General features: G+C 64.1%; 10 protein-coding genes across 10 annotated transcripts; 4 read left to right on the forward strand and 6 right to left on the reverse strand.

The window, feature by feature from the left end:
• Positions 1-40: 40 nt before the first annotated feature.
• On the forward strand, positions 41-2,785 carry LOC62_03G004228 (uncharacterized protein; the record flags this gene model as incomplete). Its single annotated transcript, XM_062770759.1, has 3 exons — positions 41-624; positions 667-1,617; positions 1,667-2,785. The coding sequence occupies exons 1-3, from the start codon at positions 283-285 to the stop codon at positions 2,783-2,785; spliced, it is 2,412 nt and encodes an 803-aa protein (XP_062626743.1). The 5' UTR covers positions 41-282.
• Positions 2,786-2,822: 37 nt separating this feature from the next.
• Positions 2,823-6,593, reverse strand: PMR1 (Calcium-transporting ATPase 1). The gene is made up of 6 exons (XM_062770760.1): positions 5,870-6,593; positions 5,535-5,787; positions 5,414-5,495; positions 5,079-5,353; positions 4,818-5,036; positions 2,823-4,781 (listed from the first exon to the last, which is right to left on the reverse strand). Exons 1-6 carry the CDS (start codon positions 6,386-6,388, stop codon positions 2,917-2,919), a joined length of 3,213 nt encoding a protein of 1,070 aa, XP_062626744.1. The 5' UTR covers positions 6,389-6,593; the 3' UTR covers positions 2,823-2,916.
• A 457-nt stretch (positions 6,594-7,050) lies between these two features.
• Positions 7,051-9,204, reverse strand: LOC62_03G004230 (uncharacterized protein; the record flags this gene model as incomplete). The annotated part of the gene is made up of 3 exons (XM_062770761.1): positions 7,051-7,109; positions 7,148-9,061; positions 9,103-9,204. The coding sequence occupies 3 exons, from the start codon at positions 9,202-9,204 to the stop codon at positions 7,080-7,082; spliced, it is 2,046 nt and encodes a 681-aa protein (XP_062626745.1). The 3' UTR covers positions 7,051-7,079.
• A 164-nt stretch (positions 9,205-9,368) lies between these two features.
• LOC62_03G004231 (uncharacterized protein) lies at positions 9,369-11,582 on the forward strand (the record flags this gene model as incomplete). Its single annotated transcript, XM_062770762.1, has 4 exons — positions 9,369-9,464; positions 9,506-10,297; positions 10,332-11,096; positions 11,151-11,582. 4 exons carry the CDS (start codon positions 9,369-9,371, stop codon positions 11,580-11,582), a joined length of 2,085 nt encoding a protein of 694 aa, XP_062626746.1.
• Positions 11,583-11,599: 17 nt separating this feature from the next.
• Positions 11,600-12,894, reverse strand: TOXD_0 (Protein TOXD). The gene is made up of 3 exons (XM_062770763.1): positions 12,805-12,894; positions 12,353-12,766; positions 11,600-12,296 (listed from the first exon to the last, which is right to left on the reverse strand). The coding sequence occupies exons 1-3, from the start codon at positions 12,850-12,852 to the stop codon at positions 11,694-11,696; spliced, it is 1,065 nt and encodes a 354-aa protein (XP_062626747.1). The 5' UTR covers positions 12,853-12,894; the 3' UTR covers positions 11,600-11,693.
• Positions 12,895-13,687: 793 nt separating this feature from the next.
• Positions 13,688-16,053, reverse strand: LOC62_03G004233 (uncharacterized protein). The gene is made up of 3 exons (XM_062770764.1): positions 15,104-16,053; positions 14,916-15,021; positions 13,688-14,815 (listed from the first exon to the last, which is right to left on the reverse strand). The coding sequence occupies exons 1-3, from the start codon at positions 15,689-15,691 to the stop codon at positions 13,884-13,886; spliced, it is 1,626 nt and encodes a 541-aa protein (XP_062626748.1). The 5' UTR covers positions 15,692-16,053; the 3' UTR covers positions 13,688-13,883.
• A 785-nt stretch (positions 16,054-16,838) lies between these two features.
• LOC62_03G004234 (uncharacterized protein) lies at positions 16,839-18,702 on the forward strand. Its single transcript, XM_062770765.1, has 5 exons — positions 16,839-16,930; positions 16,983-17,258; positions 17,368-17,751; positions 17,789-18,551; positions 18,596-18,702. The coding sequence occupies exons 1-4, from the start codon at positions 16,863-16,865 to the stop codon at positions 17,808-17,810; spliced, it is 750 nt and encodes a 249-aa protein (XP_062626749.1). The 5' UTR covers positions 16,839-16,862; the 3' UTR covers positions 17,811-18,551; positions 18,596-18,702.
• On the reverse strand, positions 17,942-19,700 carry SPAC3C7.07c (Arginyl-tRNA--protein transferase 1; the record flags this gene model as incomplete). Its single annotated transcript, XM_062770766.1, has 8 exons — positions 19,588-19,700; positions 19,506-19,531; positions 19,416-19,471; positions 19,088-19,370; positions 18,913-19,050; positions 18,596-18,863; positions 18,112-18,551; positions 17,942-18,073 (listed from the first exon to the last, which is right to left on the reverse strand). Exons 1-8 carry the CDS (start codon positions 19,691-19,693, stop codon positions 17,942-17,944), a joined length of 1,449 nt encoding a protein of 482 aa, XP_062626750.1. The 5' UTR covers positions 19,694-19,700.
• A 173-nt stretch (positions 19,701-19,873) lies between these two features.
• On the forward strand, positions 19,874-23,029 carry LOC62_03G004236 (uncharacterized protein). Its single transcript, XM_062770767.1, has 3 exons — positions 19,874-20,183; positions 20,221-20,303; positions 20,338-23,029. Exons 1-3 carry the CDS (start codon positions 20,016-20,018, stop codon positions 21,920-21,922), a joined length of 1,836 nt encoding a protein of 611 aa, XP_062626751.1. The 5' UTR covers positions 19,874-20,015; the 3' UTR covers positions 21,923-23,029.
• On the reverse strand, positions 22,104-23,015 carry nudL (putative Nudix hydrolase NudL; the record flags this gene model as incomplete). The annotated part of the gene is made up of 3 exons (XM_062770768.1): positions 22,104-22,457; positions 22,507-22,644; positions 22,683-23,015. The coding sequence occupies 3 exons, from the start codon at positions 23,013-23,015 to the stop codon at positions 22,104-22,106; spliced, it is 825 nt and encodes a 274-aa protein (XP_062626752.1).
• Positions 23,030-23,131: the final 102 nt, after the last annotated feature.

The following is a 23,131-nucleotide window of genomic DNA, read 5'->3' on the forward strand; positions in this document are numbered from 1 at the left end:
GTGCTCGACGCGGCTTACTTTCCTGAGAGTCAGGGCCCACGACCGACACCATCAACCGCGCGACTCAAAGGGCAACAGCAACATTACACAACGCGTCCAGCGATCCAGCGACACAACTGTGACGACGACTGCGACAACACTTACACGCATACAGACAACAGACCAAGATCCTCCATCGCATCATTCACAACAACCTGTACAACACCCATACCTCCATCAACCCACTCACTCCCCATACCCACTAGCATGGCCTCGTAACCCCGTCCTTCACCCCTCATCACCATGTCGTCGTCGCGCCTTCCCCTGGCACCAGACCCAGACAAGTGGATTGAGACAAGGCCAAAGTCTCAGCCAGTCCAACGACCCCTCGTAGACCTCAAGTTTCGCGCACATGCCGGGATAGCCACGCCGCCTTCCTCGACACAACGCAAGCGTGGACCACCAGCGTCCAACCTGTCTTCCTCGCAGACTGCGACGACGGCGAAGAAGCGCCGAACATCTGTGCCAGACGTCACGCCGACAGCACAGAACCGCGGCATACTGTCGTATCTCACACCGCCTACCACTGATGGTGTAAAGGGCAAGGCAAAGGCAAAGGAGCCAGCCGAACGCGTCCAGCGCCCGGTGCGTGCAGCGCGCACCTCGCCACTGGGGCGCACGCCAAAGCTCGACGCGGGCGACGCGACTTCCTCCAAGAGTAAATCAGTCGCCTCGCCCCAGCGCCCATCCTCGTCCCGCATGACTACCACTCCACCACCGCCAGAGCTCCAGTTTACGCAAGTGCCCGACGATGTGTTCGAGCGACACAAGCGGCTGTGCGGCCAAGACTCGGCGCGCAAGCGCAAAGTCGTGTCCCCATGGCGCGGGGTGTGGGAGCCGATCGACGAGGAGGCCGAGCAACGACAGCGCGAGGAAGACAGGGCCGAACGAGACAGAGAGCGTGCGGCCGCAGCGGCCAAGCGCGACGAGGACAAGGAACGCAAGCGCTTACGCGTCGACGTCCGTGAGGACATCAGCCGTGGTGCCGTGGCCCGCGTCGCGAGTACGAAAGCTCGACGAGTGCTGGGCGAAACAAGATCATTAGTCCATCTCAGTTCGGAGGGCTCGTCGGAGCGCAGCTCGTCGCCCAGCATGGAACGGCCCGCACTCGGCGCGAAGAATCCCAACACACTGAGAAAGTACTCGTCCGAGACGACGGGCTGGCGGGAGACAAAGAGCACGGCTGCCAAGCTCGCTCCCCTCCCTGTTGCCCAGCGCCGGTCCCCGCCTCGAGCCCGCCAGCTGTCTTCCTCCCCTGTCGCAATCACCACCCCGCCGAAACGCAAGTCTCCCCATCACAAAGTCACCCCACCGAAGTCGACAAAGTCGAGCACGCCCAGCCGGTACGGCGAGCAGCAGGAGACGCTCTTCGTCTTCCCGCTGCCGGCGCCGCCCAAGAGGCCCGTCTTCGAGCCGATCCAGCCCAAGGCTGACGAGTGGGAGGCGGTCGACATGGAGCCAGAGACGCTCATGACCTGGAGTCTGGGAGGGGCACGGAGACCAGCCGCCGACCCTCCTTCCTCTGGTGGCCCGAAGCCTGCGGCCGCCTTCGTGCCCGATGACGACGACTCGAGTAGCGTGAGTTTGCTGACCATCCGTTCCTTCAATCTCCAGCTGACTTGCCCAGATCGCACCATCCATTCCTTCTCAAGACTTCCCAAAGCTCTTGGAATCGTTGGAGGATACCCCTCGCAAGGGCGTGATCCCTCATAAGAGCTCGCCACTGCGAAGCGAACCAGAGGTGACGCCTCACAAGAGCTCACCCTTGCGGCTCGAGCGCGAGGTTACTGCCCCTCCTCCGGCCAAGCAGCCGCGTCCGCCATCGCCGATCTATGTCGAGTCGGACTCGGATACTCCTAGAAGACCATCACAGCAGAGCGTGGTTGAGCTGCCCTCTTCAATCCCTCCGCCGGCGAAGCAGCCACGTCGCAAGTCGCCACAATACCTGGCCTTTTGCTCGCCCGCCCTCGAGCGGAACGGCTTCCAGCCTTCCTCCCCCTCCCCCTCACCGTCACCCATCCGAGCCTCCAAATCGCCGAAGAAGCTGGTTCGCCTCGCCGACACGTCTCGTCGCCGAGCCCACCAGCTGTTCTCGAGCCTCTCGCAGCCGTCAGGGTCACCACCATCAGCGCCACAAGCCAAGGCTCGCTCATCGCGTTCAGCGCGCACCACGCCGGCCCGCGCCTCCCGGCCGACTCGGAAGGCTAGCACGTCGCAGTCCAAGCTCGAATCGTTCGGGTACTTCCCTGCCAACTCAAAGTCCAAGCCTGACTTTGACACTGCGTTCTCAGATGAAGAGGACTTGGCTTTCAGCCCGAGCTCTCAGGAGGTCGTCGAGCCGAAGAGGAGCTCGGCTACGCCGCGACCGTCATCACGTACCCCCGGGAAGCGCCTCCAGCCTGTGCCCGAGGCGCCACCCCATCCCTCTCTCCGCGCGTCTGGCATCGCCGAGCTCAAGCGGCGCGAGGACGAGGCGATGGCACGCCACCTGGCGCAGCAGCGTACTCCTAGGGGATCGTCGACACCTAAGCGCAAGACGTCGTCGTCGCTTCGCACCTCCACTTCCCCGGCTTCACCCCTCTGGACTCCGCCACGGCCTAGCAGCTTCACGAGTGGTAGAGACAGCGACTCGACAGCCTTCTCATCCAGCTCGCTCGCGGGCGAGGACGCACCAAGAATCAGCGAGAGTACCCGCCAGTGGTGGGACCGTCTCGGCGAGAGCGATGGCGAGGGCCTGTTGCCATAACCTGTACTATTACCCATTAGTTATGTTGTCTGTCCATTCCATTCAAGTTTTCGTTATGCATTGAGATGAGCATTTTCTGCAGCGCATCGATTGCGCCTGGTCTAGTCTATTCTTCGCCTCCCACCACCTGCTTACGCCATGCCATAGCCGTGCTGCTCGACGACGTCGCGCGCCTGTTTGCGCTCGTACCATCGTCTGCCCTCGTGCGCGGCGAAACTTGTTCCGGCAATGGCGAGGAGGGTGAAGAGGTCGCGGAAGCTCAGGGCCTCGGTCTGGAAGATGTGCTGGAGGAGGGGGACGTAGACGAGGCCGAGCTGGCAGAAGAAGGATATCGAGACGGCAAGGAAGAGCATGCGGTTCCGGAGGATGGGGGTTGTGATGCCGCGGTTCTGGATGGCCGACACGAGGTCAAGGAAGACGAACCCAGTGAACGTCATGGTCTGGTCGCGGCGCGACATGCTGCCGTCCTGCAGCTCGCGGGCGTAGATGAAGAGCGTGCCGAGAATGATCATGGCGGCCGAGAAGCCGACGCGGATGAACACGGTGCGGTTGAGCACGCTCTGGTCCTTGCGACGGGGGCGTTGGCGCATAACCTCGCGGCGGGACGGGTCGACGCCGAGCGCCTGCGCGGGCGGGCCGTCCATGAGGATGTTGATGAAGAGGATCTGCATCGCGTTGAGCGGGTTCGCCAGGTGGAGGAAAGTCGAGAGCGTGATGAGCGCCAAGGCGGCCACGGCGGTCGACAGCTGGAAGGACAGGAAGTTCTGGATGTTGTAGAAGATGGAGCGGCCCTCCTCGACAGCCGGGAGGATGGAGCTAAAGTCGTCGTCGACGAGAATGACGTCGGCAGCCTCCTTGGCCACATCGGTACCGCTGCGGCCCATGCTCACGCCGATATCGGCCATCTTGAGCGCGGGCGAGTCGTTGACACCGTCTCCCGTCATGGCGACGACGCCGCCGCGCATCTGCCATGCCTTGACAATAGCCATCTTGTGCCTGGGGGTAGTACGAGCGTAGACGGTGACGCCAGGAACACGCTCAATGAGCTCACGCTCGCTCAGCTGGTCAATCTGCGAGCCGAGCATGCAGCTCGTGTTGGTGCCGTCGGGTGTGCTGGGGGTGACCTTCATACCAATGTCACGAGCAATAGCGAGGGCGGTGGGCTCCGAGTCACCAGTGATCATGACGACCTGGACACCAGCTGCGTGAAGCGCCTTGATAGCAGGCGCAATGCCGCGGCGGGGAGGGTCGAGCATGGCCTGGAAGCCGGTGAAGATGAGGTTGTCCTCGTCGCCGCCCTTGGCAAAGCCGTACGCCATACCGATGACACGCAGAGACTTGTTGGCAGCCTCGAGTGCACGGTCGGCGATCGTCTTGCGCATAGCGGCATCCAGGGTGGGGGTCGAAGAGTCGTTGACGTAGTAGAACTTGCAGCGGGCGAGGACGGACTCGATGGCACCCTTCATATAAACCATGTCGGCGCCGCCGTCCAACGAACCAGTGACGAACATGGTCTTGGTCTCCGAGCTGAAGGGGACCTCGTTCTTGCGGACGAAGTTCTTGCGCTCATCCTCCTGGCTGAGGACAGGGAGGAGGTTGATAAGCGCGACTTCGGTAGCGTTGCCGACGTTGATACCCTGCTCATTGCGGAACGAGTTGTTGCAGATGCTGCCGATCTGGGCCGTCTTCTTCAACGCGGGCGATGGCTGGAAGGCGGCGACGTCGGGGTGGCGGGGACCGAGGCGGCCGAGGGACTCGAGCTGGGGGTTGAGGTCCAGGAGCTCGTCGACAGTGTACACGTGGGTGACGGTCATCTCGTTCTTTGTGAGCGTGCCGGTCTTGTCAGAGCAGACGACGCTGACACTGCCGAGGGCCTCAACGGAGGGAAGCTTCTTGACGATAGCCTTGCGCTTGGACATACGGAGAACACCGAGGGCGAGCGTCACAGTGGTGACGATAGGCAGGCCCTCAGGAATGGCCGCAACGGCAAGGGACACTGGTGGGTTAGCTCGGCCAAGTACAAGGAACCCACCTCCAATGGTGAACATCTCAATCCAGGAGCGAGACTGAATGACGCCGATGAGAACGATGAGGCCGATGACACCAAACGAGAAGATGGAGAGCTGCTTGGCGAGCTCGTCCATGGATAACTGCAGAGGGGTGCGCTTCTCCTCGACGTCCTGCATCATGGCGAAGACGACACCAAACTCCGAGTCCTTGCCAGTGCCAACAACGATACCCGAGCCGTGACCTGGACGTTAGTTGGGAACTTTGAAGTCGCTCTCCAACTCACCACTGCGAACCAGAGTACCCATAAAGGCCATGCAGTGGCGCTCGCTGAGCGCGACGCCGCCGCCCTCGCCGTGCGTGTCCTCTCCCTCGCCAGCAACGCACTGCTCAGTGGTCTTGCGCGCGGGGCGCGTCTCGCCCGTAAGGGCCGACTCGTCAATCTCGAGCTGGACGGCCTTGATAATACGAATGTCGGCGGGGATACGGTCGCCGATGGAGAAGGTGACGAGGTCGCCGGGGAGCAGAGTGTTGGCCAGGGGCGAGTGGGCGTGGCCGTTCCTGCGGGGGCCATGTCAGCACGGTAGCCTGCGCACGTGCAGAGCGCGGGCGGCTACTAACCTGATCAAATGGCAGTAGTGGGGGACGAGCTTGTTGAGTGCCTCGAGCGACTTTTCCGATCGCTGCTCCTGGACGAAGCCGACTGGGGTGTGAGTTGACCGTCGGGGATCTCGCAACTCACCAGTCAAGACGATAGCAACTGCAATGACCACACAGAACGCGTCATCATAGTTGCCCATAAGAGCCGAGACGAGCGAGCTGCCGAGCAACAGGAGAATCAGAGGGTTCTCATACACCTGCTTGGCAAACTTGAGGGCCAACGACTCCTCGGGCGGCAGCTCGAACTCGTTCGGGCCGTACTGCGACAGCAGGCCGGGGAGCGCGGAGCTCGGAAGGCCCTTGACGGCATCGGTGTGGAAATCTTTGATCGTGTCCTGCAAAGTCAGCCTCCCTCCCTTCCTCCCTTCGATAATCGCGCAGACCCCGGCCCTGCGGCGGCCGCAGCACCCAACCCACCTCGACACTCTTGTGTGCGTAAATCGCGCTCGGCGTCGCCTGCTGTTTCCTCGCCTCGGCGGCCGCCTCGTGCTGCGCAACCTCGGCATAGTCGCGCTTTCCCGTGACCTTGCGCACAAAGTCCACCGCCTTGGCGACGAGTCCGCGGTCCGGCTCGGCCAGCTCGAACACATTCGCGCCGTCCCGCGGGCCGTGGAGCGCCGTCGGGCTCTCGTACGGGTTGGCGAGGTCGAGCTGGCCCCTCGTCGTGCTGCGCGAGCGGCGGCGCTCGCGCCGCAGCGTCGTAGAGTACATGTACCCCGCGCTCAGGGTGGGGATGCCTCCGTCCGAGTCGTCGGCGGCGGCGGCGTACTCTTCTACTGCGGCGCGGCGCGCCTCGCGTCCCGCGCGCGCGTTCCCGTACGCGTTGCTGCTCGCCGAGGCCATGTCTCCGTCTGGGCTGCTGCTGTCCTTTGGCGTCGGCGTGTGGCGGCGATACGTCCCGTTTGGCGTCTTGGGGCGGAAGTGGTTGTTGTCCATCAGCCGGGCCAGTGAGCGGCTGTGGTGTCAAAAGTTGGAAGGTGGTGGAGGGGGTGGAGGCGCGATGGGGATCGTCGTGGCGAGGTGGTGGTTGTCGACTCGGCGTAGTTCGCGGGTCGATGGATGCACCGCTCTGCTTGCAGCGCTGTGAGGGGCGAGATGGGTTCCGGGAGAGGGTGAGAGTCGAGCCGAGACAAGACTTTGTGATTGTGATAGTCGAGATGGAGAGTGGGCTGCTGGTGGGTGAGGGGTGACTTGCTGGCCCGCTCTCCGCAGCAACGCGCGCCACGTTGTAAATCGCGGTAATCTTTGCTCCCGCGGGTGCACTTTAATGCGCATTCGGCAACGAGCGGTAACTTGTCCCAACAGTGACACTTATTCGGAGTGGGCATGCATCAGCCCGCTCTTCCAGATTGAGACACGAGACAATGACGAGAGTATGCACATGGCCGCGGTGCACAGGTGGCAGGAAGGTAATGCGAAGGCGGGCTACGATCCCAACCATCAGTGGCACGGCGACATGGATGATGCTCTTGGCGCATCCCTCAACGCCCCAGCCATCCTTGATTGGGGGTCCCAGCAGTACAAGAGTGCGCACACCATAACAGTGTACAGCGCACGACGGCGACGACGACGACCCGACAGCATGTAGATCCATGTTACTGACTAATACCGCTTCCAACTAACCCCGCTAGAATGATAAGATTACAAGCCCGTCGCCCTGTGCCTGTCAGAAATAAACACAAGCACGCAACCCACCACGGAGAGCACGGCGTGCTCGGCGCCCATGTCGACGCGGTACAGCTCTCCCATTTCTTCAGGCCAAGACAGCTCGCGCGACGTCGCTGCGTAGCCCCATGGGCGGCTAGTGGAGAACCGGACGTTGGTCTTCTTGCGCTGCTTCTGCGCCGCCATCGCCTCGTTGTCGAGCAGCATGCCCGTTTCGAAGCGCTCGTCGGAGGGCCGGGACGCGTCGTGCCGCTCGCTAAAGGTGATGAAGGGGCTGGGTGTACTCGGTGCCGGCGGCGCTGGGGTGTGATCCTGCTCATGGCGCGAGGCGAGGACTGTGGCGTGGCAGGGGGCGCGGAGACCATAGTTGGCCACTCGGATCGTGTAGCGGCGCCGTCCGTCGCCATCTCCTTCCTCGCCCCCGCCATTCTGGGACCCATCGTCGCCGCCGTCCTCAGACTCATCTTCGTTACTATCCCCGGGTCTATCCCCACCACCCCCGTCTCCGTCATCCTCCGTCGGTGCCTGTATCAGCACCGCGGTGAGGCCATACACGGACGCGAGCACGTCGCCCTGGTCATGCCACGTCGACCAGTCGGCGAGGTCGACCCAGTCGCCGAGCGCGAGCGGCTTCCTTGTCCCGCTGTCCAACCTCCCCCTCAGCTTGTCGAGCCGAATCATCGCGGCGTACCCGTACGTCTCGGCCGCAGCCGCCACAAACAGCAGCGGGTGCCCGGCACGATGGGCAACGTCCACGTCCGTATCCAGCTGCGTCGTCCACTGCGACCCCGCCTCGATCGGGAAGCGCAGGTGCCACTTCACCGCCGCGGGTCGCACCTCGCTGGCCAGCTCGACCGGCATGCCAATGGTATCGAGGCTTTCGTCCCCGCACACCACTGTGTCTTCCTCCCCTTCACGCCCCGGCGAAAGCCAGGAGACGTGCACGCCGTCAGCCTTGGACACGTCCTTGTCGCCCCCACCGTAGCGCGACACGCCGACAGCGAGCATGTCGCGCCCATACGTCGGGACGTACGCGTCGACGATGCCACCCGGCGCGCCTGAGGACTCGGCGTCGAGCACGCGCTCGCCGCTGCGCCAGTCCCACACGGACGCTTTCGAGTCCTGCGGGCTGAGGACGACGATAGTGCCGCGCGCAGTGAGGTGGAAGTCGCAGTCGGCCCATTGGTTGGCGCTCTCGACGTCGTAGTCGTCTGGATCGGGCGCGTCATACAGGTCGTTGAAGTGGAGCACGGGGTGGATCGCCTGGGGGTGAGGGAACGGGTCGGTGCCGAGGTCTTCGAGGTCCAGACCGGCCCGCGCGGGGTCCAGCACGTAGAAGCTGTAGCTCTTCTCCACCATGACCCCCTCGTCGACCAACTCGGTGTCGAAGCTGCTCACGACGAGGAGGTTGTCCGCTGGCGAGATCTGCAGCGTGCGGAAGGGGAAGCCGGGGCGGAACGTCCAGCTGCGGAGGGCGTCGAGCGGCGTGTCGGGAGGGAGATAGCGCAGCGTCGTGAGGTCGTACACTCGTATCGCCGTGGACATGGGCTCGGTAAACTCTGCGCCGTCGTTCATGGAGTCATCATCGTCATCCTCGTCGTCGGCATCGCTGTCGTCCTCGTCTTCGTCGTCGCTATCCCCGTTCCCCGTGCCCTCCGCGCCCTCGTCCCCATCACCACCGCCCTCCTCTTCCTCCTCCCACGCAACGACCAGCAGGCCGTGCATCAGGCGGAAGAGGTTGCTCTTGCCCCCGAGCAGCAGCTGGTCGACGCGCACCGGCTCGACAGCGGCCCAGCGGCGCTGCACGTCGACGAGGCGCTCCAGCTCCTCCTTGGGCGGGAGGTCGGGCCGCACATCGTCATCTGGCAGAGCGTAGAACGCGCGCCGCAGCTCGAGCTGGAGCGCCGAGGAAGAGGCCACCACATCGTTGAGGTTGGCGCACACCTGGTACGGCGTCAGCTGGCTCGCTGGCAGGCATAGCTTACCTCGCTCGCGCGCAGCAGGCTCCGCCAGTCGAGGTAGCCCAGGATCTGCGCGACGATGGCCTCCTTGCCGCGCTTTTGGAGGACGCTGGCGGCCGACGACATGGAGGTGGTGCGATGGGGAGATTGGTGGTGGGTGGGCGGAAATGTCCTCCAGCCTGAACGTGGTACGTCATGCCAAGTCCCGACGCGTCCAACCGCGTCCTTTCTGCGTCCGCGGCTAGAAACAACAATGGGACAGCGGCTCATCTACCATCAACGCCAACACCATGTCCGCGACGGTCCTGTCTGCACGGGGCCACGAGTCGGTCGCCGAGGCCATCCTCGCGCACCTCCCCTGGCGCGACGTGCTCTCCGCCGCAGCCGTAAGCCGCCCGCGCCTCCACTACTCCGCTGACAGCGCCAGACGTGCACCAACCTCAACCATGTGGTGGCGAGCAGCGCGCGGCTGCAGCTGGCCCTCCGCACAGCGTTCTACGGGCTCGAGGGTGTGCCGGTGTCCGGCGCGCCGGGACCAGCAGCCGAGCGCATGATCGACGTCCAGCGCCGCTGGGCGGCCCTCAGCCCGAAACGCATCGACATCGTCCCAACCGATATGATGCACGGCGCGCTGATGGCCACATCGGACGGCTTCCTCGTCCTCCCGACCCACTCGAGCAACGCGCAGCCCGAGATAATGGGGCACGAGGAGGACAAGTCCGAGCCCATCGGGGACGGGTGTAATGTGTTCGACCTGCGCGATCTGCGCGACGGCTCGCTGGACGCCGCGCCGAAGTGGAAACTCGCCTTCGGGTTCGAGTACGACAGCATCGCTGTGAACGCGGCAGACGGGGTGCTTGCCGTGTGCTCGTTGGCCACGAAGTCTGGGGGCGGTCCTGACGACGGGGGACGGGACGAGGAGGGCAGCGACGACGACGACGAGGACGACAACGGCGGGGGTTTCACCGTCACCCGCACGGTGCACTTCTACCGTCTCGTTGCCCCAAGCAACGGCGCCGATCCGGAGCCGCACCCCGCCGCCGCAGGTCCGATTATCCGCAGCGACTGGATCGAAGTGATGGACGACGATGACGACGAGGACGCACGCATCCAGGGCCGGTGGACGATTGAGCTGCGCGCCGGCGGCGTGCTGGCCGCGTGGGGAGGCAGCCGGTCCGGTGCGCGGCTGTACGACTGGCGGACTGGGGCCGAGCTTCTCGTGAGTGCGTGTACGCACTCGTCGCTGACGCCAGGACGCAAAGGTCAACATGGAGCATATCGACGGGGCAGACTTCGTGCCCGTCGACGGCGGCGTGCTTGCCGTCAGCCGGCTGCGCGGCCGCCGACGAGGGCAGGACTCGTGGAGCCTGGAGGGCATCGGGATCGCCAGCCTGACCATGGACGCGGGGGAGACGCACCACGGCAGCGGGGGACTCGACACGGTCATCGGGCTCAACCCGCCGTTCCGGACCGACGCGCTGTTTTGGACCGACGCCGGCGGCGTGCGCGAGGACGGGCCTATCCGCCTGCCGCTCGAGGTGCGCGACTATGCCGTGCCGCCGCTGCCGGCGGAGGTCGTGACCGACGACGGCTTTGAGCGGCCGACACGCAACCACTTCTACTCTATCCTGAGTGTTGCGGGCAGCGACCGGCTGCTGGCGATCAACGTGACGGGCGTGAATCGGCATGGGCCGAGCTATGTCGCGACGCTGCGCGCTGACCGGCTGCGCGCGGCGTTCGAGCGCTCCGTGGCCCACCGCGCGACCAAGGAGGAGAAGGACGGGCGCCGATACACCGACCACCTAGAGCTCGCGCTCGACCCCGCCCTGGTGGACTGGGACTTCAGCCACTTCGCGCACAGCCTGACGGCTGTCGCGGGGCTGCGGAGTCTGCAAGTGGAGGAGTTTGGGCCGCGGCGCGTGGACGATAGGGAGGGCGAGACGCGGTTCGTGCTCCGTACCGCGCGGTTCGGGTTCGGCGTCGGGGCCGACGTGGTGCACGAGCGGCCGCTGGGTGCGGTGGGGTCGGCGGTGGGGAACGGGGGGAATGTGGCACTGCCTACCACGCCTCAGCGCGCTGCTCCCCTTGACGGGGAAGAGTTCGGCCTCGGCAAGCCGTGGGACGACGCACACGTCGCTGGCGAGGTCATATCTACGCCGCTCCTAGGCGACCCGGACAAGGAGCCGCGCATGGTGGAGAAGCCGGAGAAGTCGGCGGGGGCGAGGGAGCGGGTGGTGGCGGAGGGCGAGGACGGCGACGAGGGTATGGACGGTGGCAGCGACGACGACGACACCAACTCGGAGCCAGAGTACAACCCGTACCCGCGCGTTGCGCCGCAGGACTACGAGACGACGCGCGGGCTCAGCCGGCCGGGCACGGCGGCCGAGCTGCTGCTGTGCGACGACCTGGGCGACGTGTACTCTATCCGTGTTGACTCGGAGCGGGCGTACCTGTGCATCGTGTCGTGGGAGGGGGATCCGCGGGTGATGGTGTTGTCGTTCTAGTCTGGTGCTAGCTGTGCTTACTTCTCAATGGACTGCATGTGACATCTTCTCTACAATGTGGCGCCGCCTCGCTGATGCAAAACTGCGCCTCCTCTGTCTACTTGGACTCCTCTAGAGCTTGTAGACGTAACGCTCGCCACTGACCTTGCCGTCCGCCATGTCCTTAAAGCCAGCGAGCACGTCGTCAAGGCCGCCACGGAGCACGACGGGCGGGGGGCGCACGCCGCGCTCCACGAGGTCGGTGTAGTGCGTCAGCGCCTTGGCGTAGAACTCGCGGTCGCCGGGGATGACAGGCACGACGACGGGCTGCTTGGCGAAGCGCGGCGCAATGTCGAACGGCTCCTGCGACATCCACGTGTACATGAGCTTGGGGACAAACTTGATGTTGGGGTGCGCGGCGGCCACAGTCGCATCGGGGACGAGGGTGAGGTTGAGCTGGCCGCCGGCGGGGGCGAAGACGCGCGCCGAGATCGCCTGCGACTCGCCCTCGGAGATGGTGTCGAGCGCCTGGGTCACGCCGCCGCCCGTGACGCGGAGCACGTTGGCGACGACGGCGTCCGCGCCCTCGCGGTAGTCGAAGACCTCGTCGGCGCCGTAGCTCTTCACAAGGTCAAAGTTGCGCGGGCTGGCGACGGTGGCCACCTTGAAGCCGATGAGCTTGGCGAGCTTGGTGGCGACGAGGCCGACGCCGGTCGAGCCGCCGTAGATGAAGTACTGCGCGAGCGCGCGTCAGCGCGCGAGCCCCCTCGTCAAGCGACGACGCCACTTACCCAGCGGTCGACGTTGGCAGGCGGGAAGGGGTTGCCCTGGCTCTGGATGATGGCCTGGATGGACGTGCCGAGCGCGACGCCGAGCGCGGCCGCGTCCTGCAGCTGCACGCTGTCGGGCACCTTCCACACGAGGTCGGCCGGGACACGGAGGTACTCGGCGTAGCTGCCGCGGTCCTTGAACTTGCCGCCGTGCACGCTCCCAGCGACGCGGTCGCCAACCTTGACACGCGCCTCGCCGTCCTGCACGTGCGCGACGACGCCGGCAAAGTCGCAGCCCAGAATGTCGCCCGCTTTCGAGATGTACGCTGCGTGCTTCCAGTCCGTGGGGTTCTGGCCCGCGTAGGACACCTTGACGAGGATGTCGCCCGCCTGCAGGGTCGGCACGGGGACGTTGTTGGACACGACGCCGCCGGTCTGGAGGGTCAGAAGAGACAACAAGGACGACGACCCACCTCCGCGTCGTTCTCGACGAGCGCCTTCATGGTGGTAGGGAGGGACATTGTGTGCGTTTGTGTGTGTTTGTGGGGGCTGGCCAGGCAGCTCTATCACGGCCCTCTTATATCTTGTATGCCGACGGACGGCTCCGCTCGGTTCAGTGCTGTCAGCTTTGCGCCTTGCTTTGGGGGTCGCAGCTCATGACGCAGGAGCACGTGGCGCGTTTATCATCAAGCCGACACCGAGGAAACCTCGGTCACGCCCCGCCAGGAGAAAGTAAGCCGCGACGTTGGCGGGTTCCCCGCGCCGGCACGCCGAGGTCGCCAGCAGGCGCACACGACACACGACACACCGAGATGTCACCCCGGATGACTGGTGCGCTCACCGTATGGCGTTATCTTGCCGGTCGCCTTTGGCGTCATCGGACGCCGGCTACTTGTCACAAGGACCCTTTGGGCTGCGCTTTGCTCGCGCGTCGCCTCGGGCATTGTGGTACGGCCGTCGGGCTGAACGAGACACTGGGATATTTGCAGTAGAATTGATATTTTCGGCATTTGGAAAGTAAACACACCGGGCGACGAGGGCTTATTAGAAACGCGCATGCTGCATTAAGTCTCGAAACAGATGGAACAACGTAAATAGCAGGCAGGCAGATGCAACCTCAACCACCACGGACGGCCTCTGCCAGCCAGTTCTGTACCAGTCACCGATACATCGATGCATCATGCTGAGCGAGGAATGCTGACTCGCTACCGCACACACGCACCAGACTCGCACACACGGCTATGCAGCTACGCAGCCACCCACCCGGCCTGGCACGCACCGTCCGCCTCGCGCCACCATCACTCGCACCGACTACGGCGGCACCGTCCGCAGCAGCGACACCAAAGGCCCCCCCCACTCTCCTTAATCGTGTGCATTTAGTCTAGCTATTGTCCAGCGCGTGGAACAAAACAGGGTATACAGAATGAAAAAGGTCCGAGGGACGTCCTCGTCGTGGCGGCATCGCTGCCGTGTGTGTAAAGAGTTCATGATGCAGTGCAGGTTTGTGGTGGGTTGTGGTGGTCGTAATATGTGGCGTAGCGGGCCTGGCTGCTTAACGCGCCCAGCCTTGGTTGGCATTGTAGCCGTGGTTCTGACCACTGCCAATCTGGTGCGACTGGTCGGCCTCGTCAATGTCCGTGTACCGCGTCGAGTCGGATCGCATCGTCAGGCGGTTGTCATTGTAGCCATTGTTGTCGTAGGCTCCGCTCTCGTAGCTGCGGTCCTGCTCAAACGGTGACTCGTTGTCACCGTGGTTGTAGTCGTGCGACGACTGGCTGTACTGCAGGCGCGACGTGGGCTGCTGCAAGCTGGTCTGGGCACCGCCGCCAATCGAGCCGCGACGCGAGCCGGCGCGCGAACCAGGGCGCGAAGAGCCACCCTGCTCGTTGATGTGGATCGAAGAACGGTTGGCAACCTCGTGGGCGAGGCCAGGACCGTACTGGTCGGCAATCTGCGAGGCGTAGTCGTTCATGATAATCGCCATCGAGTCGAGGTCGAGACGGTAACGCTTGGGGGTGAGACCCTTGCCAAAGCGGTACGTCACGTGGTTGGAGCACAGGAGGCCAGCGAGGATAACCAGGATGTGCGAGGGGATGAGGGCAAACGAAATCGTGTACCACTTCTCAAGAACGCTACGCTCAAGCTTGAGGAAGCGGTTCTTGCAGCCGTCAAAGTTGGAGCGAGGGTAGCAGAGGGGCGAGATTGTGTTCTCGACGTAGGGCGAGAAGTAACCGCAGCAGCGGAGAGCGTCCTGGATACGGAGACGGCCAATAACACCGAGCTGGCGGGACCACTGGAGGTTGATCTTGCCCTCGAGGTTGAAAGTCTTGCGCTTGTAGGTCATGTAACCGGGGGCGGCAATAAAGGCCAGGCAGACCCATAACAGCACGACGTAGACGGCAAGGAAAGCACGGTTGTTCATGAGGATGCCCGAGTAACCGAGCAGCGACGTGAAGGTGATGAGAGCGGCGCCAATGGTAGAGACTAGGGTGCGGGTTAGTGCGTGTCCAAAGTGTGACGCGTCGGGAGTGCGTGCAGCGTTCCACATCCCACCATCAAGCGCGTCCGTCACCACACAACTCACGGATCAACTCGGTGCGGTTAGCCACGCGGATAACGTCCGACTGGTAGAAGACATTGAGCCAGACGAGGATGGATGAGATCAGAGTACCCAGGCCGTAAAGAATGAGCTGGCCAAGAGTCAGCACTCCCTTCTCGCTGCCCCCACAGCACAGACACCATTTGCGTCTGCACCGCCCTTCGGGCACTCACCACCGAATTTGCTCCAAACAGAATCCACTTGAAGCGGTTCCATCTGAGCTTGGGCTTGTGCTTTGTCTTGAGGCCACCCTTGCCGAGCTGGAATACCAGGCCGTTGTCGTCGTCGACCGTGCCAATGTCACCCATACGCTGGGCATTGGCTGCGAACGCGTCACGACCACCGCCGACCTTGGCGCGGCGGTGCGCCCAGTCGCCCTGCGCGTGGAGCTTTGTAAACTTTGTGGGCACATAGTTGACGGAGAGCGACGGCGCCTTGTCCTTCGAGTTGTTGCGCAGGTCGGTCAAGGAAACAAACGACGAGTGCTGCGACGACTGGTCCGAGTACTGGCCGCCCGTCACCTCTGAGAAGGGGAGGGACGGGGGGATGAGCAGGTCGTCGTGGTACTGGACCTCCTGCATGGGTGCGCCGTGGTAGTTTGACGAGAGGGCGTGGTCCTGCGAGGAAGCGATGGAGGGCGAGGGCGACCTGCGGTACCCGCCGTCAAAAGAGTCGTACTGTGACCCGCTCTGATCGCGCCGTGCTCTGGATGGCAGTGCGCGGTTTGCGAGGTCGGTGATCTTGTTGCTACGACCAGGCATGAGTGTTGAAGTTGAACTCTTGTTGTCTGGTTGTGATTGAAGCAAGGGGGTAGGGGGAGTGCGCGGCGGTGTGGGCTGGCGGCGTGCGTGTGACACGCCGGGTGGGTACCGTCTTTGGTGTTGCAAAAGGGGGGGTGATGGGTGGGTTTAGGGCTTAGGAGCCCGGCAGGCAGGCAGGCGCGTGTGGGAGTGATTCAGGTGGAGTGCGTGTCGCGCTGCGATGCGAGCCTTGGCTTTTTTGCGTCTTCTCGTTGTCCTCGTTGCGGTGAGAGGGGGTGCTGCCGATCGTGACGACTGACGACTATGTATAGTCCTTTGTGGGGGCTTGAGTGTTCGTTGAAGTGAGAGAGTGAGAGGAGAGCAATGCAAAGCAAAAGAAAGTGTCAGTGCAGAGAGAATGCGAATCGCGCGCAGTGTAGGCTGCTAGCTGTGCAGCAGCAGCAGCAGCAGCAGAGAGGCGTCGCGCCTAGAGGGATACAAGTGCCCGGAATAAAGTCGTTGAAAGAGGGTCTGTGCCCAGCTGGCTGGCAACGAGCAAGGCGGCGGCAGGGCGGCAGAGGGGCGCAGTTGCACTGCGACCAAGGGTAAGGGGGCGCGAGGCAAGGGCGCAGGGTACAAAATCTGGTACCGCGGCCGCAGTAGAGCCAAACAACAGCTGCCTGCCTGGCAGTGTTTTGGTCCCCCCTTTGTTACATTTGTGAATTTTAAAACGCTGATGCAAGAGGGAGGACCCTTTGCTAGAGATCGACCAAGCCAAGCAACAGCGTCCCTGGCCCTGACACAAGTGCAGGCAGAGGGAGGTCGAGACTGACCAAACAACGAGCAAGCAACATCGTAAACAGTGGCTACAGTGACTGACTGCCTGGCTCGAGGTGTGCAACAGCGCTGCTGCAGGTAGTGATTTAGGTGCTGCCCCGTCCAACCGCTTCCCCGCGTCCGTCGTCTGTGGCTCACCACCACCTTCCTCCAACCCATTAGCTAATACCCCATCCATTAGCCTGCCTCGGCAAGCTGCCACACATTCCGTTCCAGCGGCGACCAATTCATACTGGACACCGCTGGGCGCAATGACGCAACTAGCAGCCAGCACCAGCGAGCTACTTATACCCCGCCGTCGTCGTCGAGCGACCACTGATCCACTGACCTCCTCTCACCCACCCACATCACGACAATGGCAGCATCCGCATCCCGCATCGCAATCGTATTCGGCGCCGGCCCGGGCACCGGCGCAGCGATAGTGTAAGCGGCGTCCCCTCTCCTCTCCTCGCCAACTAACCTCCCTCCCTCGCAGCCGCGCCCTGGCCCAGACCCACTCGGTGCTCCTCCTCTCGCGCTCCCTCCCCGGCTCGCTCCCGCGCCTCAAGCTCGACGACCTGCCAGCCGACAAGATCCACGCGGCCGGCTTCGACGGCACCCCCGCCTCGCTGGACGCCGCGATCGCCGCCGCGCGGTCCAAGTGGCCCAGCGCCAAGGTCGCGGTCGGCGTCGCGAACGCCAACTCGCCGTGGTCCCCGGGCCCGTTTTTAGACAAGACGCACGCGGATCTCAAGGACACGCTGGATAGCTTGTGAGTGGCGGCGTGGGCGAGTGGCTTGGCCTGCACTGTGGCGCCTTGTCCTGTGCCACTCCCAGTTGAACCCTCAAGCCCTCGCACTCGCTGACGCTCGTGCTCGCAGCATCGCAACCTGGGACTTTGCGCAAGCCTTCATCCGCGCCTGGCAAGCCGACTACCCCACCGCGCCTTCAGCCACAGAGTGGGGCACGCTGATCGTCACCGGCGCGACGATGAGCCTGCGCGGCAGCGCCAACTTCAGCGCGATGGCGCCGGGCGCGTGGTCGCGCCGCGCGCTCACGCAGAGCCTGGCGCGCGAGTTCGGCCCCAAGGGCCTGCATGTCGCCCACGCGATCATCGACGGCGTGATCCTTACCGAGCGGACCAAGGTCATTGCTGGCCAGCCGACCGAGGACGGCACGCGTCTCCTCCCCGAGGACATTGCGGCGGCGTACGTCGGCCTCGTGAACCAGCGCCCGTCGGCTTGGACGGCCGAGCTTGATCTCAGGTGCGTGTGTGCGCTGGCTGGGCTGGGCTGACGGCAGGCCGTACAAGGAGAAGTGGTAGTGGCGAGATCGCTCCTTTGAAGGAAGGTTTGTCTTTGTCAGAAGAAACCGGGACATGAAATGGAAATGCAATGCAGAATGCAATCAATACTACAACTTGAGGCTTTCGGCGCCGGCGACCCTCGCCGCAGCCTAGCCAAAGAACAACAGCCCCTTCTCCTCAAACTGTCGGTTCTTGATGCTCGCGAGCAGCTCAGGCCCAACAGCAGCCACGAGCTCGGTCGTCATGCGTCTGCCCGCTGGGCGGAGCCGTCTCTTGAACATCTGCGTCGGGATCAGCGGTGCCTCTGTGGGTCACTTACAGCGTACGGGACGAGGCCGAGCCCCGACCCCGTGTCGGTGAAGACTACGAGGCTGCCCAGCAGCTCGGCGGACAGCGTCGCGGGGTCGAGCATGCCGGGGGGAGGGGGCGTGGGGTACTCTGCGTCGTCGTCTTCGCTCTCGTCGTCTTCACTGTCCTCGTCCTCGTCTGCCCACTCGCCCTTCTCCTCCATGCTGACGTCGTGAGACTGCGAGGCCTCGCCACTCCCATTCACCGCCGGCGCTGCCGCCTTGGCCGCGTTCACAGCCTCCGCGCTCATCGCCTCGACGTCCGTAAAGCCAATGTAGCCCTTGTGCGACTGCAGGAACGTGTCCAGCTTGCTTGTGAGAAGGTGGAACTGCTGCGTGCCGGGATCGAGCAGGAAGCTGGGCGCATACTCGCCCTTGTACCGCATCTTGGCGCAGTCGGCAATCCAGTAGCCTGGGGTGTTAGCGGCTGGCGTCGAGGGTGAGGCAGCCACTCACCCATGTAGAGCCACTTCATGCCCTCAGCCCCTGCCGCGGCCATCTCACGCACGAGCGCAATCTCGAACAGCGCCGACAGCTTCCCGAGCGCCGCCCACGCCCAGTCGGGGTCCCAGATAAAGTAGACACTTGACACGCACGCCGGGAGCACGTCAATGACTGAGATACCGACGAGCTTGCCGTCGACGCGGTACAGCAGGTGGTACGAGCCGTAGTGCTGTGGCAGGTGCGCGGTGTCTGCCCCGTCCGAGTAGGTGATAGCCTCGTCCTGTGGGTGTCAGCTACTGCAGATACACTGTGCATCAGCTAGCACATACACCTAGAGGGCTGTCGCACAGGAACCTAGAGAACGACGTCATCGAGTTCTTGCCCGGCCCGTCGTTGTGCACGGCCATCTGGTAGCGCTTGTACAGGGCGAACGTCTCGTCCGAGGCGACGGCGGGCACAAACTCGAGCTAATGGGTAAGCTTGGAGACCGTCAGAGCTACCCACCTCAAACTTATGCTTGCTCTCTCCAGTTGCATACCCCACCTGGTGCAGCCGGAGCTCCTCGACGAGGTCAAACGGCTTGGCCTTGCCCTTTCCCTTCCCCTTGGCCTTGCCGCCGCCGCCCTGCGTGCCAGCGGCCTCGTCGCCGCCCTCGCCTGGCTTGTGCCCCGTCTGCAAGAAGCGGTTGAAGCGGTTCACCACGCCGCGCTGGTTCTTGGTAGGGGAGAACGCGCCCGCGTCCAGGCGGATAGTGTACTGCGGGCAGCAGGTGTCGCGCATGTCGGGGCTGTGTGCGCGTGAGCAATGTCGCCGCCACCCAGTAAGTACCCACTGGTAGACATATTCTCCGGACCGTCTCCAGCCGCGATCAATGAGGCCCTGGTAAAACTGGCGTTAGAGTTGTCATGCGCGCGCCACCCACACTCGGAGACATTGACGGCGCGACCACTGGGTGCGCGTGTGTCAGTGCCGCTCCTGCCGCCGCCGACGCCACCACCACTTACTGCCATAGCTCCGCGAGCTCTTGCGGCTGCTCCGCTGGCCCGGGGGAGAGCAGTACCCGCATGTCGAGCAGTTGTACCCCACTGGCCGGAGGAGGGACAGCGCCATGGTGGTGTGGTGGTGGAGTGAGTGGTTGCAGGGAAGCAAGAGCCCGCAAACTCGGCTGATCGACGACGAGGAGGTCGAAAGTGGAGGTTGCGGTTGAGTGCGGCTTTGGTTCCGCAGTGACGACAAGGAACAACATTCTGGAATGGTCGCAGTGCAATCAACCAAGCTGCTCCAAGAACTCAACTCTTTCTCATATCACCATTGTCGACTGCTGCGCAGGACACTCTTACAACTCCAGAAAAGCTAGTGTAACCACGGCACTTGCGCCTTGCTCGCCTCACGCAAATTCACAAAACCCTCGCCACCAGACCCGAGCACCACCATGCCACCCAGACTCCCCGCCAAGAGACGGAACCGCGACGACGAGTCGCCGGCGGGCCGCTCGTCCAAAAAGGTCATCAAGGAGCCGACCTACGACACGTACGACGAGGCCTTTGATGGCGGTGTCGAGCACGAGGAGAAGGGCGAGCGCTACAAGGACGGCGAGAAGGTGAGCTGCCCACGGCCGTAGTTGCTGACCCACCCAGGCTCAGCGGTTCTACGAGAAGGCCGCAGAGCTGTACCAGAAGGCCATGCAGTTTGACGAGACGTACGACGCGACATTCAACCTGTGAGCTGACGTACACGGTTCGAGCTTACCCCAGTGCCCGCGTTCAGTACACGCTCGCGTCGCAGTTCTACCTCCCCCCATCGTCGCTCGACATCTACGGGTCCGCGATCGCGCTGTACCGCAACGCGATGGAGAAGGCCGAGAACCCGTTCCTGAAGAGCGACGCAGCGTTCAACCTCGTGCAGGCGCTGCTGAGTCTCGCCGAGCTCACGGAGGAGTACGAGGGTCCCGCGTCGGCCGGCGGCGTCAAGGAGCTGCGCGACCTCGCCATGGTGCTCCTCCAGACTGTGTTCTCCACGCAGGCGCAGTACCTCCAGTTTGCGAAGGAGAACCCGGGAGAGGTATTTTCCGGGGAGGAGGGGGAGGCGCCAGCCGAGGCGGCTGCTGCTGATGCCGAGGGCGACGCCGAGATGAAGGACGGCGAGGAGGCGGGCGAGGGCGACGACGAGGAGGACGACGTCGATGCCACACCGCATGGCTCGCCGCCCGCAGCGGGCGTCACGGCCGTGACGTACCCCACCCCCTCGGCGTTCGTGGACACGACCATGACGTTTGTCGACACGCAGAGCACGCTGTGGGAGTCTGCCGAGCCGGTTGTTATGCCGACCGAGAACGCGCAGGAGGCGTCCAAGGGCGTGCTGGGCTTTGCGTCGAGCCTCGCCCCACCAGGCCGCGAGGCCGAGATCGACCTCGCGGAGATGAAGTTCCTCCTCACGCTCGACTCGATCAACTGGGAGCTGACGCGCAAGGACGCCAAGCCGGGCAGCGGGCAGGAGAAGGGGCTCGAGGGCGCGGCGCGCGCGCTCACCTCTCTCCTGGCCAACCTGGACGCTTCGCCGCCCGATGACCCGTCTGTGCGCGCCGACATTCTCACGACACTGGCCGACACGCAGATGGAGGCGGCGACGCGGCTGATCATCCAGGCCAAGGCTGGGCCTGCTGGCCCGTCGCCGCAGGCGCAATCGGCGTGGGCGCACCTCACGTCTGCGACCGCCAACCTCGGCAAGGCGCTCGACCTGCCCTCGCTCGGCACGCAGGCCGAGTTCCGCCCGCATGTGCTGATGCAGCTCGTGCGGACGTCGCTGAACCGGGCGCGCCTCGCGCCCATCAACGACACGGCGCAGCGCAACCAGGGTCAGCTGCTGGACAACTGCGCCGCGTACGCGCACAAGGCCGCCACGGCGCTCGGCTGGGCGTACCCCCCTCTCCCGAAGCGCGAGGGCTGGACCGTGCCCGTGCCAGCGGCGGGGGCCAAGCTCGAGCCGCCCTTCCCGGCCGGGTGGGACGCCGAGCTGCTCGCGCGCACGCTCGCGTTGCTGCAGCTCCGCGTGTGCTACTTTGTCCACTCGGGCCAGGTGCTCGCGGGCGTTGAGGGCGCCGTGGAGAAGTACGGCGACGCGACGGCCAAGCCGTTGGTCGAGACGCTCCTGACGGTGCCCCGCGGCCCGCGCCGTATCGGCCCCCGTGATATCGAGCGGTTCGTCGGCGACGTAGAGGACGAGGAGGGGCCCCTGTCCGAGGGAGAGAGCCAGTGGTGGGCCGAGATTGCGGCCAAGTTTGTGGCCGACGACGCGGGGCAGCAGGGGCTCGCAACGGAGATTCTCAACCAGACGGAGTAGGCGGGCGTACAGCGTACAGTATCCCGCGTATAGTACAAGTCTATCACATGCATCTTTGCCATCTACAGGGGCATGCTGTCTCAAGATGATATCGGTGTCAAGATTGATTCTTCTGTCGTCGTTGTGTCAAGATTGTATTCCGTTTCGATCGTATTCGAGGCGCTAGCCGCGCCGCCCGGGGCTACACCGAGTCGTCGTCGGCGTGGTACACGGCCGGGGTATCCGACCACCCGAGCCGCGTCGCGAGCCTGCTCAAGAACCACCCGCTCAGCCCCCAGATCTCGAGGTGCTCCTGGTCGTCGAGGCGCGGCTCGCAGAGGTCCTCGCACCGGATCTTCCAGTACGGCTTGGCGCCGTCCAGTCTGAAGTAGTGCGGCGCGTGGCGCGACTTGTCGTTGAGCGCGGACAGGGGCAGCGGCAGGATCGCGGCGACCTCGCCGGGCTCGGGGGTGAGTGTTGCCAGGTCGAGGTCGGGGAGGGGGGTGTGCTGGTCGGCGTCGGCGCTTGCTTCCAGAGGCTGGGAAGACGCGAATCCCTTCTTTGTCAGATCATGCCCCGCTCCGCTTCCGCTTCTTCGTTCTCACCACGACCGGCCACACACGGCTCAGGTTGCCCAGGCTATACTCTGCGTCTAGCGCGCCGAGGATGGTCACCTGTTCTGGCGGCAGCGCGAGCTCCTCGTGCGTCTCGCGCAGTGCAGCAGCGACGAGGTCGGCGTCGGTCTGCAGTCCGTCAGCCACCACCAATGCTTCCCGCCCACCTCCTCCGCCTTGCCGCCGGGGAAGCTAGCCTCGGACGCATGTATCCTCAGCCCGGCGGCGCGTATCTCCATGAGCACGTGTGCCTCCCCGTGGAGATTACACAGGGGCAGCAGCACGCCGGCCTCGCGCGGCGCCCGCGGCTTCTTGGCCGCAGCGAGCAGGCCTTTGGGGTGCGGCGGCAGCTGTGAGATCGGGGTACGGTTCGGCTTGTCGAGCGCCGCTGTGATGACCTGCAGGGTGGCGCGCGTGAAGACTTGTGGCGGGGCGACTGGCGTGCTATACGCTCGCCGTGGTATTGCGCGAGTCGCTGCTGATAATGCTGCGCGTCGCATTGCTGTTGTGGACTGGGCGATGGGTAAGCAATGTATCGCGGCTACGATGCAATTCATTTCCGGTCACGGAACCCGATGACATCAACACGTGTAGCGGGGGTCGGCCAAACTCCGTT

The sequence above is a fragment of the Vanrija pseudolonga genome, chromosome 3 (genome assembly GCF_020906515.1).
Source record: "Vanrija pseudolonga chromosome 3, complete sequence".
NCBI classification, from domain to species: Eukaryota; Fungi; Basidiomycota; class Tremellomycetes; order Trichosporonales; family Trichosporonaceae; genus Vanrija; species Vanrija pseudolonga.